The 16,768-nt window shown below is 43.3% G+C and overlaps 1 protein-coding gene across 1 annotated transcript; it reads left to right on the top strand.

The window, feature by feature from the left end:
• Window positions 1–273: 273 nt before the first annotated feature.
• LOC109909841 (myb-related protein A) lies at window positions 274–15,678 on the top strand. Its single transcript, XM_020508890.2, has 15 exons — window positions 274–724; window positions 5,739–5,838; window positions 6,038–6,109; window positions 6,459–6,551; window positions 7,401–7,621; window positions 7,847–8,045; window positions 8,156–8,230; window positions 9,699–9,989; window positions 10,091–10,456; window positions 10,609–10,748; window positions 10,879–10,993; window positions 11,128–11,241; window positions 12,630–12,734; window positions 12,857–13,048; window positions 13,290–15,678. Exons 1-15 carry the CDS (start codon window positions 702–704, stop codon window positions 13,419–13,421), a joined length of 2,238 nt encoding a protein of 745 aa, XP_020364479.1. The 5' UTR covers window positions 274–701; the 3' UTR covers window positions 13,422–15,678.
• The last annotated feature ends 1,090 nt before the right edge of the window (window positions 15,679–16,768 follow it).

Here is a 16,768-nt window from a genome sequence, read left to right as displayed (position 1 = left end):
GTCCATAATCGGCTCGTTTTGACAACAACATTGTGTGAGGATTGTAGAATCAACGGACAAAAAATATAAAATAATATATTTTGTCACCATACTCCGGATGATTGCAATGACACAATGACTCCTATGTGATGACAATATTGTCGTATTAATATTATCAGGTTCATTTGCGCTCAACGCAACACGCGCTTTTTGGAGCGCTCCCCCGATTCTGACCAATCAGGTGCGAGGCCGCCTGCGCAGATTGAAAGACTCTTCTAGAAGGAGGCTGGACGCGAGATTCGGCGGGATGGACAAAAATCAGACTGTGAAAACAACAAAATAGAAGTGCAGTAAACAGTGAGAGGGAGAATAGTGTTGAGGCTACAAGGCGGGTTACAGCTAGATAAATATGTTCACATCCTGTTCGATCGGATTATGACATTACATGCATCGTGGTGACATGCAAAAGATAAGCAGACTCGTTTTTTAAAATATACGATTGCACACATTTCCTACAGCGAGAACGATTTTGACATGGAAGTGAAGCGCTAGACAGCAAACGTAGCACTTTATTTTCACTGTCATAAAATAACCTGGAAGATTATAGACATCGGGTGGTATGGAAAACTGTCCATAGAGATCACCTAATTCGCTTTTTTATATGGATTTTAGCCCAACTACAAATAGAGGATATTTTTCAAAAGCGTTGATCAGCTGTCAATATGGCCGAAATAAAGTCGCTCAGGTGGGTGATACATTGTTGCTAAAGTTACCATTCATTAGGCTACTTACTAGCTACATTTTATTGTTTCAGATATGATACAAACAGTTACAACAGAATAGTTATATTAAGGAAACTCACTCTGAACCCCTGCTCTTTGCATGGCATTATCTTATTAAGCCAGATGTCACGTTGATTTTGACACATCACGAACACCTGCTCTCAGTCGCATTGTAGCATTTTAGGATAGTGAAATTCAGTAGGCTACAGTACAGCCTAGTTATGCCTATAAAGGTTCATTCAAATAATTGTATAATTTAATTAATACGTTATTTGGCAAGATGTATGTGAAAAATGCATGATTATAGAACAGTCAAAGTTTGCATGTGGCACAAAATATGTCTCACTGATTATTTCCTGTCAAGGCCTGCGGCGCGAGCTTGATAACCAAAACAGTTGCTTATTTTGTAGTAAGCTAGGCTATTTCCTAAATTGCTAATGATACCATTGATAAAAAATCAAAATAAACTTTTGATTTGAGTTGTCGGGTGGGTTATGTAACTGCTTTGGTCGGTATTGTGGCCTATTTTGGTGCTCAATTCAACACCCATTCATTGACATCTAGCCCCGAACAGAAAACATGGCTTTGTATCATGAGAACGACTATTATTGAACAGGTAGAGCGCTTGCTATTTTCATCCCAGGGTACATTTTTTGTTGTTGTTTATAAGATTGGGTCATGGCCCAGCCATCTTATTTTAGAATGAACATTATTGTTTTAGGACAAAGGGAGTTAATATAGGTGTATGTATTTAGAAAAAGCACGTTTTTGTTGCTGTAGTCTAAATCCAACATAGTGTGATTGTTTTGTACACCATTCTACCCTGTTGTGTGGGTACATGATGGGGAAATCCCCAATGACAAAAAAGTCCCAGAGAGTCCCAAAAAATGGTACACAGAGCAGGCTACTACTGTAGGCTAGGCATCTATTGTTTTCACAAATCAGAATGTTCAGTTAATTACATATATTAATGCTAATGCTTTGGTTATTAAATAGACAGAGCACTAATGTATTCATTTATGGAGATATTTTCCCTCTTGAGTTAAGGCCAGAGTGATGCAGCTGTGTGTTATTAGTATTCATGAGTTTGAGCCTGTGAATGGCTGAATGAACTATTGGTTTATCGGCTGATTGGAACCTGCTCACTGCCCTTAAACACACAAACATGACAATTATGTCATTTCTGTCTGAATGAACAGCTCAGTGGCGCGTGTGTGTATCCCTTCACCCCCTACCCGCCTAGACCCTACCCCCTTCGGTGTGCCCCATCTGGGGGTGAAAGGGGAGGGCCAGGGTGGGGGAGGATGGTCGTCCGCAACTCCCTCTGCTTTACATTTCATGTGGAAGTTTAAATTGAAGTAACGGGTGGAAACACATTGACAAAGACATTATTGCAGTCTTATATTTTATTCACATGCTAAATGAGGGATTGAAAAAGCATATGAAGAGGATGACACGTATAGGTTCAGTTTGATTTAGAAAATATATTTTTGTGCCTTCGCTAACATTATACACATTCATTACATAGGTTCATTCGTTACATAGGTATTAGACAGAGATTAAGATAATCTGACCACTACAAATTAAGAACTAGTGTGTGAGGGAAAGTGGGCCTCCAACAGTGTAGGCTCGCTCAGGCACCTTAGCCAAGTTCTTATATAAGAAATAATTTCAATCCCCCCGGGTTGGTTTTGAAACTCCTGTTTAGTTCAGCCTGGACCGTTAGGGCTGACCTATTAGTTTAGCCACTCCCTGACCTGCCTCCTCGCAGCGCGGACACACACACACACACTCACATACACACTTTTATGCCCCACATACACACACCTATATGCCACACACACACACACACACACACACACACACACACACACACACACACACACACACACACACACACACACACACACACACACACACACACACACACACACACATACCTTTATGCTACACACACACACCTATATAGGACAAAGAGCCTGTTGATGTAGAATTACCCAGCCACTTCTATCTCTCTCTTTCCTGTAGTGAGGGAATTATGATGACATTTTATTGGCATGTCCCAGTCAGCACTGAAGAAGCCCTTTCATCACAGGCCAGTACTGAAAACCTGTGGGAGGCCTTGTTCTACCCACCACAGTGTGTGTATGTGTACGTGTTCCAATATTTGTGTGTTCATGTGCTCTGCTGGCTCGTGCAAGTGTTTCTCAGAGGCCAAAACAACAGCCATATTTAGGAACTTTGTACTTTGACATTTCTTTTCGAAGAAAAGGAGTGCTGTAAATCCACCCGAATGTTCATCCCAACCAGGACGATTGCATCATGCTGAATATTGTATAGAAATGATTGCTTATTTTACACATTAGAGAGCCATTTTTATTTGACCAGGTAAGTTGACTGAGATCACATTCTCATTTACAGCAACAACCTGGGGAATAGTTATCGGGGAGAGGAATGAGCCAAATGTAAACTAGTGATGATTAGGTGGCCATGATGGTATGAAGGCCAGATTGGGATTTTATCCAGGACACCAGGGTTAACACCCCTACTCTTACAATAAGTGCCATGGGCTCTTTAGTGACCTCAGAGAGTCAGGAAACCTGTTTAATGTCCCATCCAAAAGACAGCACCCTACACAGGACAATCACCTTTCCAATCTTTTTTTTTAAGACCAGAGGAAAGGGTGCCTCCTACTGGCCCTCCAATACCACTTCCAGCAGCATCTGATCTCCCATCCAGGGACTGGCGAGGACCAACACTGCTTAGCTTTAGAAGCAAGCTAGCCATGGGATGCAGAGTGGTATGCTGCTGGCAAATGCTACACAGGCATGTTAATGTTACAAAGGCTACTGAATGCAGTCCTTGTCCTTCAGACTCCAGATTGTATGGGGCTGTGGCTGACCTTGATCAATTACCAGGGTAGCTTAACCTTACTGTACAATTAGAGTACATTTAGGCCCATATGTTTCTGTGGTATTGCCCAACATCAGACTCTTACTTGACAGTATCTGGAATACAACAAGGGCAACAGCTCAGTATATCTGTTGGCAGCTGTGGTGTAGCTCTCATCAGTTAGAACAGTGTCAGTGTGAACTTATAGGTTAGGGTTGTTCTGTGGTTACTCTGGGCAACCGGTGTCCTCAGCTTCCTTCCTGTTTGTTTATTAGATGTTCTACCCCTGGCACAATGTGATGCCATGAAGGAAGTGTTGCCCAGCAACAAGACATTTCCATGGACAGATTTAAGTTTGCACAATTACTCTCTGGTGACACAGTTTAATATTAGAGAAGGACCAGCTGTGTCCAGTATTACAGCACAGTTTCACATTAGAGAAGGACAAGCTGTGTCCAGCATTACAGCACAGTTTCACATTAGAGAAGGACAAGCTGTGTCCAGCATTACAGCACAGTTTCACATTAGAGAAGGACCAGCTGTGTCCAGCATTACAGCACAGTTTCACATTAGAGAAGGACAAGCTGTGTCCAGTATTACAGCACAGTTTCACATTAGAGAAGGACAAGCTGTGTCCAGCATTACAGCACAGTTTCACATTAGAGAAGGACAAGCTGTGTCCAGCATTACAGCACAGTTTCACATTAGAGAAGGACAAGCTGTGTCCAGCATTACAGCACAGTTTCACATTAGAGAAGGACAAGCTGTGTCCAGCATTACAGCACAGTTTCACATTATTTATTTTCATTTTTTATTTTATTTTTACCTTTATTTAACCAGGTAGGCAAGTTGAGAACAAGTTCTCATTTACAATTGCGACCTGGCCAAGATAAAGCAAAGCAGTTCGACAGATAAAACGACACAGAGTTACACATGGAGTAAAAACAAACATACAGTCAATAATGCAGTATAAACAAGTCTATATACAATGTGAGCAAATGAGGTGAGAAGGGAGGTAAAGGCAAAAAAAGGCCATGATGGCAAAGTAAATACAATATAGCAAGTAAAATACTGGAATGGTAGATAAGGGGGGACTTTACCTAGCAGGGTCTTGTAGATGACATGGAGCCAGTGGGTTTGGCGACGAGTATGAAGCGAGGGCCAGCCAACGAGAGCGTACAGGTCACAATGGTGGGTAGTATATGGGGCTTTGGTGATAAAACGGATTGCACTGTGATAGACTGCATCCAATTTGTTGAGTAGGGTATTGGAGGCTATTTTGTAAATGACATCGCCAAAGTCGAGGATTGGTAGGATGGTCATTTTTACAAGGGTTTTACAGCCAGGCATTAGAGAAGGACAAGCTGTGTCCAGCATTACAGCACAGTTTCACATTCGAGAAGGACCAGCTGTATTCCAGGCTTTTGGTGCCTGAGAAGCAGCAAGTCTCTAATAGATTGGAGATATGTTTTTTTTCTCTAACATCAACATTTGGGGCAAAAAGTGGACAGTTGTGTGATGTTGGATTTTCTTCAAAAAGTGTAACAGTTGTTTCACTATAACCAATAAAACTAGCTTTTACCCTTTTTCAACCTAGGCATAGAGACCGCTACAGCCAGGCATCATTATGTCTGATCTAGCGGGGAATGGGAGGCTAGGCTACTCTAATTATGGTTAGGAATGTCCTGTTTAATATGAATCTCTGTGCCGTTTACAGCTGCATGCCACTCACTGAGACTACTGCCAATCTTGCCTCACTATGAATTACTCTGTGCCTGCTCAATCCATTGACATCTGATTCAGTTTTAAATTGGGCGGTTATTTGTAGTGGGGTATCGGTGGGTTGGTGCTGTATGTGACTCAGTTGTGACATGAATAATGTACTATTCCTGTTTTTGTATTTTTCTGTTTTAATTATGTCAGTTATGTTGATTTAATGATAATGAGATGTGAAGAGTAATGATTTGATTATAATGACGTGATATGAGTAAGCTTAGTTTCATGCAGTCGTTTTTCTGAACAGTTATCTGCCCTCTCTCCCCTCCATGTCTCTTTCCTCTACCTCCCTCTCTCTCTCCTTTTCAGTGAGTCTGACGATGAAGATCTACACTCCACAGATCCTGATGGTAAGGACAAGAGCAAAGACAAGAAGATACTGTGCAAAGTCAAATGGTCTTGTGACGAGGTGGGTCAAAGTAGATAGAATATGATTTATTTTGTAAATGTGTGCTGTATTGTTCAACACTGTTGGTTTATCATTTAATTGATCATGATATGAAGGAAGCCCCATGGGGCGTTTACTTTTCTGAAGTACTGGAGATACAGGGAGTGTCTCAGGAAGGTTGGCTCCTCACCTCTCTCTCTCTCTCTCTCTCTCTCTGCAGGATGAGAGGCTGAAGAAGTTAGTGGAGCAGCATGGAACAGACTCCTGGAAATTAGTAGCTAATCATTTCCCAGTAAGTGGTACAACTGTGACACACTGTTAGAAAATGGTGTTCTGAGGGAAAATGGCGGGGATGCAACTCAATATTAGGAAGGCGTTCTTAATGTTTTGTACACTCAGTATGTTATCTGGATAAGAAAGGTGATAAGACGGGTCACAGGTGTTGTGTAAGGAATGGGTTATTAGCCCGTGTGTGTGAATAACTGTAATAACACATGGTGTTGTGTAAGGAATGGGTTATTAGCCAGTGTGTGTGAATAACTGTAATAACACATGGTGTTCGTGGGATGGGGGGGGGGGGGGGGGGGGGGGTTGTGTGTTACTGAGGTGTCATGCTCTGCTTTGTGTCTGTCTTGTCACAGGGGAGGACAGATGGCCAGTGTCAGCACCGCTGGCAGAAAGTGCTCAACCCAGAGCTGGTGAAAGGACCCTGGACAAAAGAGGAGGATCAGAAGGTAAGTGGAGATGGGAGTTACCCCAACCTGGCATGAGTGAGGGGGGAGTAGAGGGAAAGAAATGGGAAGGGAGGAGGGGAAGAGGTAGAAAAGGAAGGTAGAGGGCTTTATTGGAGCAGGTCATTGATAATACAAACAAGCTGCAGTATAAACATAACAGACCTTTCTCTTGTAATCTGAAACATTGAAAGTAACATACAGTACACACGTTCCTCTCCTGCGCTGTGTCCCCGTCGGCAGCCCCTGCAGTAGTTTTCATTGACTGCAAACATCCCACTACCTCATGCTTTTAAACAACTTAAACAGCCTCTCCCTGGTCGTGAGACCCTCCTCAGCCAGGCTGTAGGCTCATATCTCTCATAGTTGGAAGGTGAACAATGCATTCCTTAAATAAAACTACATGATGCCTTGCCTGCTGGAATGTCAAGATTGGGGTCTTGCTCCTCCAACATCTAGGCTTCACATCACAACACATGCCAGTGATAGGATTGTTCTGGCTTGCCCTTAGTGACATGCTAGAAGTAAGATATACAGGAAGATAATAGCGCTGGCTAGTGTGGGACGGCTGAGAGATCTCATCACATGTTTAGCTCCATGATAGAAGCGCTATGGCACAGAGTTCTACTTCTTCATTCTGGACATTCTCTACGACGTTGCCAATGATGATGTGGCAGCTCTGTTTGTGAAGTAAGGGGCTGTAATGGAGTTTCATAAATGGCCTATATCCCTCCAGTCATAGATTACATATTAAACAGTATAAATATTTTTAGAGGTCCAGAGGAATGCCTGTCTGGATTGCATTGTTAGAAGTCACTTACAATTCCCTGTCTTCTTTGTTTGTGTGTGTAGGTAATCGACCTGGTGCACAAATATGGCCCCAAGCGCTGGTCGGTGATCGCTAAGCACCTGCAGGGACGCATCGGAAAGCAATGTCGTGAGCGCTGGCACAACCACCTGAACCCTGAAGTAAAGAAGTCCTCCTGGACCCAGGAGGAGGACTGCATCATCTACCAGGCCCACAAACGCCTGGGCAACCGCTGGGCTGAGATCTCCAAGCTGCTGCCTGGAAGGTAACATAATTATATACTGTACAGTTCTATGCCTGAGGACGTGGGCGGTTGTAACTCAATAGAGGAAAATGGATTCCCTTCTTCTCCTTGTCTGATCTCCTTCAGTACGGTGATGGCTCCAACTGGTGGTGCCATATTGCTTACAGCTACATTATTGGTAAATGGGTTGGGCCTAGGGCACTAGGTTTGTTCAGACCAGTCTAAAATGTCATGTCACGCTTATAGGACGGACAATTCCATTAAGAACCACTGGAACTCCACCATGAGGAGGAAGGTAGAGCACGAGGGGTATCTTCAGGAGGGCTGCAGGGGATTCGGCTTTGACCATGGGGGGGTGAAGAGAAGTCACCACAGACCCTGTGTCCCCCAACCAGACACCCCCCACCACGGGCACAGCCCTCTGGGCATGGAAGGACCAACACAGGTGAGACACGGGTCTCTCAGTTCAGATCCTCTGCATAAGTTTGTCTTGATCATTCGGTTTGTTTGAGTTTTGAAGGCTTGTTGTTGATGGGTCTGTCCTGTGCTTTGTAGCTCGGGGGTTACCCTTATAGCCCTCACTGTGGCCAACTGATGGACAGCCTCCAAGACTCCTCCAGCTACTTATCGGTGAGTGACCTGTCCCTTACAACTGACCCAGAGTCGGGTGTGTTGTTTCCTCAAAATGTGCAACATTTGGACTGAAGAAAGGGCATCTGATCCTAAATCAGTAGACAAGTCGTTCAATCCTGTCCACTTTCCCCATCATATACTTTCCCACTCTACTACCTTCAGTCTGCACTTTTTATTAATCAGTCTCTCAATCAAACAACTGAACGATCTGCCTGAATCCTTGCTTCTTCTGTGTCTTTTAACAAATGTGTGGATTGGTGTTAATCTGAATAAGTCTTTGAGTCTGTCTTGAGTAATTTGCGAGTACATTTCTTGTCTCCTTCCTTCCGTGCGTTCCTTTTCCTCACTCCCTCCGTCCTGTCCTCCTCTCCTTCCCGTGTGTGTTTATTCCAGCCGTCCTGCCATGACGACCCAGACAAAGAGCAGAGAATTAAGGAGCTTGAGCTTCTGCTTATGTCAGCAGAGACCGAGGTCCGGAGACAGGCCCAGTGCCGAGGCCCATGTGTAAGGACACACTCTCTGTGTGTGAGCTCCTAGTTGTACTGTAGTGTTGTCGTAGTAGCCTACCCATCTCACCCCTCTCCCCACACTCCCGTTAGTTGTGCTTCCTAGTTCTACCCCTTCCACCCCCATTTACAGTGCTTCCTGCCATCCTGCCATGCGGCCGCCAACATAAACCTCCTCTACCCTCCCTCCCTCCCTCCAATCTCTTATTCGCTCCTCACAGCAGTAGTGCACCGTGTGTCACTTCAGCCAGCAGTTTGGTTTGGAACCAAATGTCTTTTATTTTTATTTTATCTTTCAACTCTTTTTTTCATCTTTTTTTTTTTTTTACCCCAAATTTGCTTCTCAACCGGAATCCCCTCTGAGACCAGCCTTGACTTTTCCTTTCTTCATTTTTCTATTCACTCCATCCATGTATCTGATTTTCACCTGCATTGAAGATCAAACTATTATGATGATGTCAGTGGTTCAGATGTTATCTGATAAATCTCTTAGTGCAGTGCAACCCATTCTTACCACTGACTATTGTCACCCCACTTGTACAGTGTGTGTCCTGCCCTGTACTCTCCCTTCTTTCTCTCACACCATGCCAACATCTCACACCATGCCAACATCTCACACCATGCCAACATCTCACACCATGCCAACATCTCACACCATGCCAACATCTCACACCATGCCAATCTCACACCATGCCAACATCTCACACCATGCCAACATCTGGCTTTCACTAGGGGCCTAAAGAGTTCACATGAGGTTTAAAACTGAGGGGTTAAATTTGGCAGTTGGGAGATAAGGTTTGGGGTATACATTTGGGTTTAGATTGCTTTCCCCTTGTCAGCTCAACTTCCATTGAAACTTCTTTGAAATGTCATTGGCCCAACCCTGACCTGTACCGTAGCCCTGGTTGATCCTGCCACCACAATCACCTCCACCCTAACCCCAGTTTCTTCTCCCCTAGAATGTGGAGCGTTACTCCAGCTGGGCAGACAGCGTGTCAGACGACACCATGACCACCAGCAGCAGCAGTCTGGAGGATCAGGCTGAGGGAGGCTGGAGGGGGGCAAAGGAGGGCCGGGGCCCCCCGATAGAGCAGGCTGAAGAGGGCTGGAGGGGCCCAGAGGAGGGCCGAGGGCTCCAGGTCCAGCACCACGTCTCCCCCAGTAAGTTCCTGTCTGTGGAGGCTAATTCCGTGCTCTCCACCTTGCAGACCATCCCAGAGTTCGCAGAGTCCATGGAGCTCATCGACTCGGTGAGTGTGTGTAGATGTGCATTTGGTGTCTGTGTGTATGTGGCAGTGTGTGTTTACATATACCAGACCCAGAGTATGGATGTATTAAAAATCCATTGTAGATGTGTCTGGCTCTACAGGACCCTATGACGTGGAGCGAGGCGTCCAGCTTCGACATGTCTGAGGCGACTACCCCCCCGAAACAAACACAAGGGGGCTACGCACCCCAGGGGAGAACCACAGAGGGGATGAGGTACGCAGTTGACCACCCCAACAGCATCTCCACCAAGCACTGTGCCCCCATGGGTCAGGGGAAGGCCCCCCCCCACACCCCGAACAACATGCCCAGATCGAGTTTGCCTACCCTGGGGAGGAGGAAGAGGGGGGACCAGTCCCCTGATCGGAATTGCCCATCCTTCTTAGACTCACCAAGCACCAACTCGCCCAAGAACACCCCCACGAAAGCACTGCCCTTCTCCCCCTCCCAGGTAAGACTGATGGTAGAAATTAGATCAAGCTAAAGCATGATGGCATAATGCATCTGGCTCTGGTTGTACAGTCTGTTAAAGACGCTTACTTTACACTCCCACTTTCTTCTCCATCTCCCTTCTCTAACTGTTGTGATCATGACTTTCTCCAGTTCTTCAACACATCAGGAGGAGAGCATCTGAGCCTGGACAATCCAGCTCTGACCTCCACCCCGGTCTGTGACCAGAAGTGTCTCCTCAGCACACCCTTCCAGAGGGAGACCACGCCCAAACACCAGAAAGAGAATGTGGGGTAGGAGGCGGCTACAGGTTCCTCCATATCTTCAAAATTGCTTTTAATTGGCTATATTACATGTGTGTTGATGGATTGATCTCTTCATTTTAGCAGGTGTTGTAAGAATATCTCTCTTTGCCTCACTCAGTTTCAGGACCCCTAAGATCCGTAAGTCCATCATGGTTCCGACTCCCAGAACTCCTACTCCGTTTAAGAATGCCCTGGCCGCCCAGGAGAAGATGCATGGGCCACTAAAGATGGTGGTAAGTGTCAGTGTAAAGTTGCTCTGTCTGTGCCCTGTAGTCTAAGTCTATTTTATAATTGAATGTGTGTGCTTAAGAGTGTAAGTACTTTGTGACAGTGCTCGTATTAATGTAAGTGTGTGTGTATATTTCAGCCCCAGTCCCTGGCCTTCCTGGAGGAAGACCTCAGGGAGGTGCTGAAGCAGGAGATTGGATCAGACATCTTCACCAGGGAACTACAACCACATTTCATTACATGGAAACATGATGTAAGTGTTTTTTTTACAGAACTGTAGTTGTTAGTGCTGGCTGTCTTTATTGGTATCCAGTCTAGAGGTCAACCGATTTCAAGTTTTCATAACAATCGGTAATCAGCCTTTTTGGATGACGATTATGGCTGATTACATTGCAATCCACGAGGAAACTGCGTGGCAGGCTGACCACCTGTTACGCGAGTGCAGCATCAAAAGGACCTTGTGGCTGCAAGGAGCCAAGGTAAGTTGCTAGCTAGCATTAAACTTATCTTATAAAAAACAATCAATCTTAACATAATCACTAGTTAACTACACAGGGATGATGATATTACTAGGTCAACTAGCTTGTCCTGTGTTGCATATAATCAATGCGATGCCTGTTAATTTATCATCGAATCACAGCCTACTTCAACTTCGCCAAACGGGTGACGATTCAACAAAAGCCTATTGCTGAAAAAAGCACAATCTTTGCACAAATGTACCTAATCATAAACATCAATGCCTTTCTTAAAATCAATACACAGAAGTATATATTTTTTTACCTGCATATGTAGTTAAAAGAAATTCATGTTAGCAGGCAATCTTAACTAGGGAAATTGTGTCACTTCTCTTGTGTTCAGTGCAAGCAGAGTCAGGGTATATGCAACAGTTTGGGCCGCCTGGCTCGTTGCGAACTGTGAACTAATTTGCCAGAATTCTACATAATTATGACATCAAATTGAAGGTTGTGCAATGTAACAACAATATTTAGACTTAGGGTTTCTACCCGTTCGATAAAATATGGAACGGTTCTGGATTTCACTGAAAGAATAAACGTTTTGTTTTCAAAATTATAGTTGACGTATTTGACCATATTAATGACCATATTAATCGTATTTCTGTGTGTTATTATATCATAATTAAGATGGGGATATTGAACCACCAGCTTTCATGTTCTCATGTTCTGAGCGAGGAACTTAAACGTTAGCTTTTATACATGGCACATATTGTGTTTTTGCATTAGTTAAAGCAAATTGAAAATGTTTCATTATTTATTTGAGACTAAATAGATTTTATTTATGTATTATATTAAGTTAAAATAAAAGTGTTAATTGGGCGGCAGGTAGCCTAGTGTTTAGAGCTTTGGACTAGTAACCGAAAGGTTGCAAGATCGAATCCCAGAGCTGACAAGGTAAAAATCTGTTGTTCTGCCCCTGAACAAGGCAGTTAACCCACTGTTCCTAGGCCGTCATTGAAAATAAGAATTTGTTCTTAACTGACTTGCCTAGTTAAATAAAGGTAAAAAATCAAATAAAATTCAGTATTGTTGTAATTGTCATTATAATCGGTATCATCATTGAATAATCATAGTCGGTCGACCTCTAATCCAGTCTAACCACAACCTTGTCCCTGTTTCCTTCCAGGTGGATGGGCCAGCCAGGAAGGTGCGTAAGTCCCTGGTGCTGGACTCCTGGGGGAAAGACTGTCTTAATGTCCAGCTATTCCAGGAACAGCGCAATAATGCACAGGTGTGTTCTGGGAACTAATCAATCAGACCAGTCAGTCAACCAATGAACCAACCAACCAACTAATCAATCAATTAATCAGTCAACCAACATATCAATATCTACCCCTCCTTGCCCCCCTCCAGGTCCCAGAGGAGAGTCTCCTGACCAGCTCCTTACTGATGACCCCCCTCCCTGAGAGAGACCGAGAGGAGCACCCCTGCACCCCCTCGTCTGGGAGGGAGGGGTCCTGTGCCCCCCTGCTCCAACTCCCCAGCCCCCGCAAGAGGAAGAACCCCCCTTCGGTCAGAATGTCCCACCATGATTCACTTAGACAGGTACACACAGACATGTCTCTTAGGTTTTAATCCTAACTAACCTCACATTATTGCTCCTCAGATGATTTATATAATGATGGAGAGAGGGAAAATATTGTCTGTCCAAATTACACAGTATGTTGGGTTCAGCTGGCCACTTTTTAGTAAAAATGTATTTATTGAGCATCAAGGTCTTGGCTGTCACAAGGGGATAGAAGGGTTGAGAGGTGGGAGAGATAAATCCTCTCTTCTTCTCATGCAGGTAAAAAGCGAGTGGGAAGCAGTGGTTTATGGGAAGACTGAGGACCAGCGGATCATGACAGAGCAGGCCCGGCAGTATCTGGGTAGTACCTACCCATCCTCCGCCTGCACCTCGAGGGCCCTCGTCCTCTGAGGCCTATGTCACCACACACTACACCCGTGCGGCAGAGTTGCTATGTAAACCACGCTCCTTCTCCTAATGACTCTTAGCATACTTAGACAATCTGGTGTAGGCAACTCAAATCATTTTGAAAGTTGTGTATTGATAAGATCCCTAAGTGAACACTCAAGTGTACCACAGAATACTTTACAGAAAAAGCCAAGTCAAGCATTTTTTTCTCAGTCACACTACCCAAGAACCTTGACGTCCTTGATTTGAGTTTTTGTAGCCATAAATTCCTTGGTTTGTCTTTTGAATACACACAAGCCTAGCCATGTAACAGGTTTGTACACATAAGAAATAGTAGATGTTCTGCACTATAATGTGTTAAAACGGAACAACCTGCACATACAGTAAGTAGTAAGCTGTAGAAATAGACTGATTATTACTAGCAGTGGCTGAGTCTCATATTGTTCATATATTGTTTAAATAAAAATGAAAAAAATCTGTTTTATGATGTAATATTACACATATATGTATATTTTCTAACTTGTTTGTAGAACTACCCTGTACTGCTACACCTGTTGTTTTGAAGTCTTAGGAGCGAGACAGAGCGCTGTCTGTATGGCACTACTGAGTTGGGGTTGGCTGCAGAGAAGCGATCAGTGTTGAGGAGGTGACTGGATAGCACTTGTGATGTGACTGTATTGTTTCAAAATGCAATCAAGTTTCCGTTCCAAGGCCATACTTTCCTTTTGCAGTCTCAAGTTGAGACATTTGTTGAATGTATTTCATAGCGTGAAACTGCGAAGAAACTCCAAATGGAAGGGTACTTTTTCCCCCCATATTTTATTTATTATCTGTATTCTAAAACGTAGATATTAATATAAGTGTAAATTGTAACACATTCTCCTTTGAGAAATCTTCCCAAAGCCTTTCCCTGCCCCTAAGATTTGATCTGTCAGTTCTACTTCTTACCTTCTATTGATCTAGGTTGTGATTGGGGAAGGGTACACTGATCCAAAATCAGAATCCAGTTGTCATGTTTGCTACTGACCAATAGTGCTCAGTGTGCTAAAACGACCGTGTTTAGTTGAGGGGATCCTCCTGTTCGCATGAAGGCTGTATGTTCTATTTATTCAATGTTTACTCATTTATTTATTTAAATACAAAGATAAATGATCGAATAATTATATATTCTTCTTATCAGAAAAGGATTGGGCTACCTTTCACCTAATCTCTCCAAATTAGACATAACAAGCAAACATGCACTGCCACTAATTCCTTTTTATTCAGCAATTATTTTAACTATCAGATTGAGTTAATTACCATTCGTATAGTGACATCACTGAGTTGTTATTGATAGAACAGTTTCCCCTGGAATCAGTTTGTTTTTTTGTAGCAGGACCCAGTCTCTAATCATAGACAAATTGCACTTTGCTCATTGTTTTAAGTGTTGTTTCGTTCATTTGTTTGAGAGCATGACATAGCTCGTTTTATGTGTGTGTGTTTTGGTAATTTTTTTCAAATCCAATGCCGTTAGATGAATGTCTCACTACATGTGACGATTGAACATTGACCTAAATAGGTATAGATGGAGCTGCTTGATGTATGTTTTTACATGGCATGTAAAGATTTAGCTTTTTGTAAAGATGGAAAGACAAAATATTATTTTTTGTTGTATGTCTTCATGTGACAATGCAGTTTTCTATAGCTCTGATTGGTTACCTCTGTAATAAAAGGGTGCAGCAGAGTATCTATGGTCCCCGTGGTGATGGTTGGTGTCATTCGTTCCAACGGTCTTCCAACTGTTTAGAATCTGGATTAGAATCTGGATTATCTAGCATTAAGTGTGTTTGAAAATAAAAAGGGAATCTCCTCGGGAGAGTTCACAAGGAAAGATCATGTATGTTCACCCTCTCTGAGCTCCACAGAGCTTCCATCTCTGATCTTTCTTATTTTCCTTCATCGGCTACACTAAATATGTATGTTCTGTTGGTTGGTTTGACTTCAGTATGTTTGGTTTGTAACATGTTTATGTTAATACTTGGACATCTAACCCTATGTTATGAGGGAATGAAGTACATTTATAGTAGTTGTTGTCATAATCATGCATGAACAACAAGCAATACGCTGGACCTTTCCAGTACCATGTTTGTACAGTCATCACAGACGTAACACTTGTCTTATTTTCTGCTGTAATCGTAACCAGGTAACACAGAATTCCTGCCAACTGCAAATGGAACCATGTACTTAATATGGAACAGTAATAAAATGTTATTGCATTGCATTTGTGGTTCTTTGTTATTGTGTCATGTAATAGCGCTATGATGTCGCACCTTTACCACTTCAGTGTTAATCACATGTCAAACCTCCTGGTTATCCAAATACCTTCTGTATATCCCTTTACCGTCCAGTGGAAGGACTTCTCTGTTCCCTGTCCAACCCTGTCAGGTCCTGATGGCAGTGGATTAACAGTGGCTGGGGTTGACTGCAGGCCCGACCCCCGTTCCCTGCCCTGTTTATACAGTGCCTTGCGAAAGTATTCGGCCCCCTTGAACTTTGCGACCTTTTGCCACATTTCAGGCTTCAAACATAAAGATATAAAACTGTATTTTTCTGTGAAGAATCAACAACAAGTGGGACACAATCATGAAGTGGAACGACATTTATTGGATATTTCAAACTTTTTTTAACAAATCAAAAACTGAAAAATTGGGCGTGCAAAATTATTCAGCCCCTTTACTTTCAGTGCAGCAAACTCTCTCCAGAAGTTCAGTGAGGATCTCTGAATGATCCAATGTTGAGCTAAATGACTAATGATGATAAATACAATCCACCTGTGTGTAATCAAGTCTCCGTATAAATGCACCTGCACTGTGATAGTCTCAGAGGTGCGTTAAAAGCGCAGAGAGCATCATGAAGAACAAGGAAGGCAGGCAGGTCCGAGATACTCTTGTGAAGAAGTTTAAAGCCGGATTTGGATACAAAAAGATTTCCCAAGCTTTAAACATCCCAAGGAGCACTGTGCAAGCGATAATATTGAAATGGAAGGAGTATCAAACCACTGCAAATCTACCAAAACCTGGCCGTCCCTCTAAACTTTCAGCTCATACAAGGAGAAGACTGATCAGAGATGCAGCCAAGAGGCCCATGATCACTCTGGATGAACTGCAGAGATCTACAGCTGAGGTGGGAGACTCTGTCCATAGGACAACAATCAGTCATATATTGCACAAATCTGGCCTTTATGGAAGAGTAGCAAGAAGAAAGCCATTTCTTAAAGATATCCATAAAAAGTGTTGTTTAAAGTTTGCCACAAGCCACCTGGGAGACACACCAAACATGTGGAAGAAGGTGCTCTGGTCAGATGAAACCAA

This window comes from Oncorhynchus kisutch, linkage group LG18, assembly GCF_002021735.2.
Source record: "Oncorhynchus kisutch isolate 150728-3 linkage group LG18, Okis_V2, whole genome shotgun sequence".
Classification (NCBI taxonomy): domain Eukaryota; kingdom Metazoa; phylum Chordata; class Actinopteri; order Salmoniformes; family Salmonidae; genus Oncorhynchus; species Oncorhynchus kisutch.
This window is presented reverse-complemented; position numbering and strand designations above follow the sequence as displayed.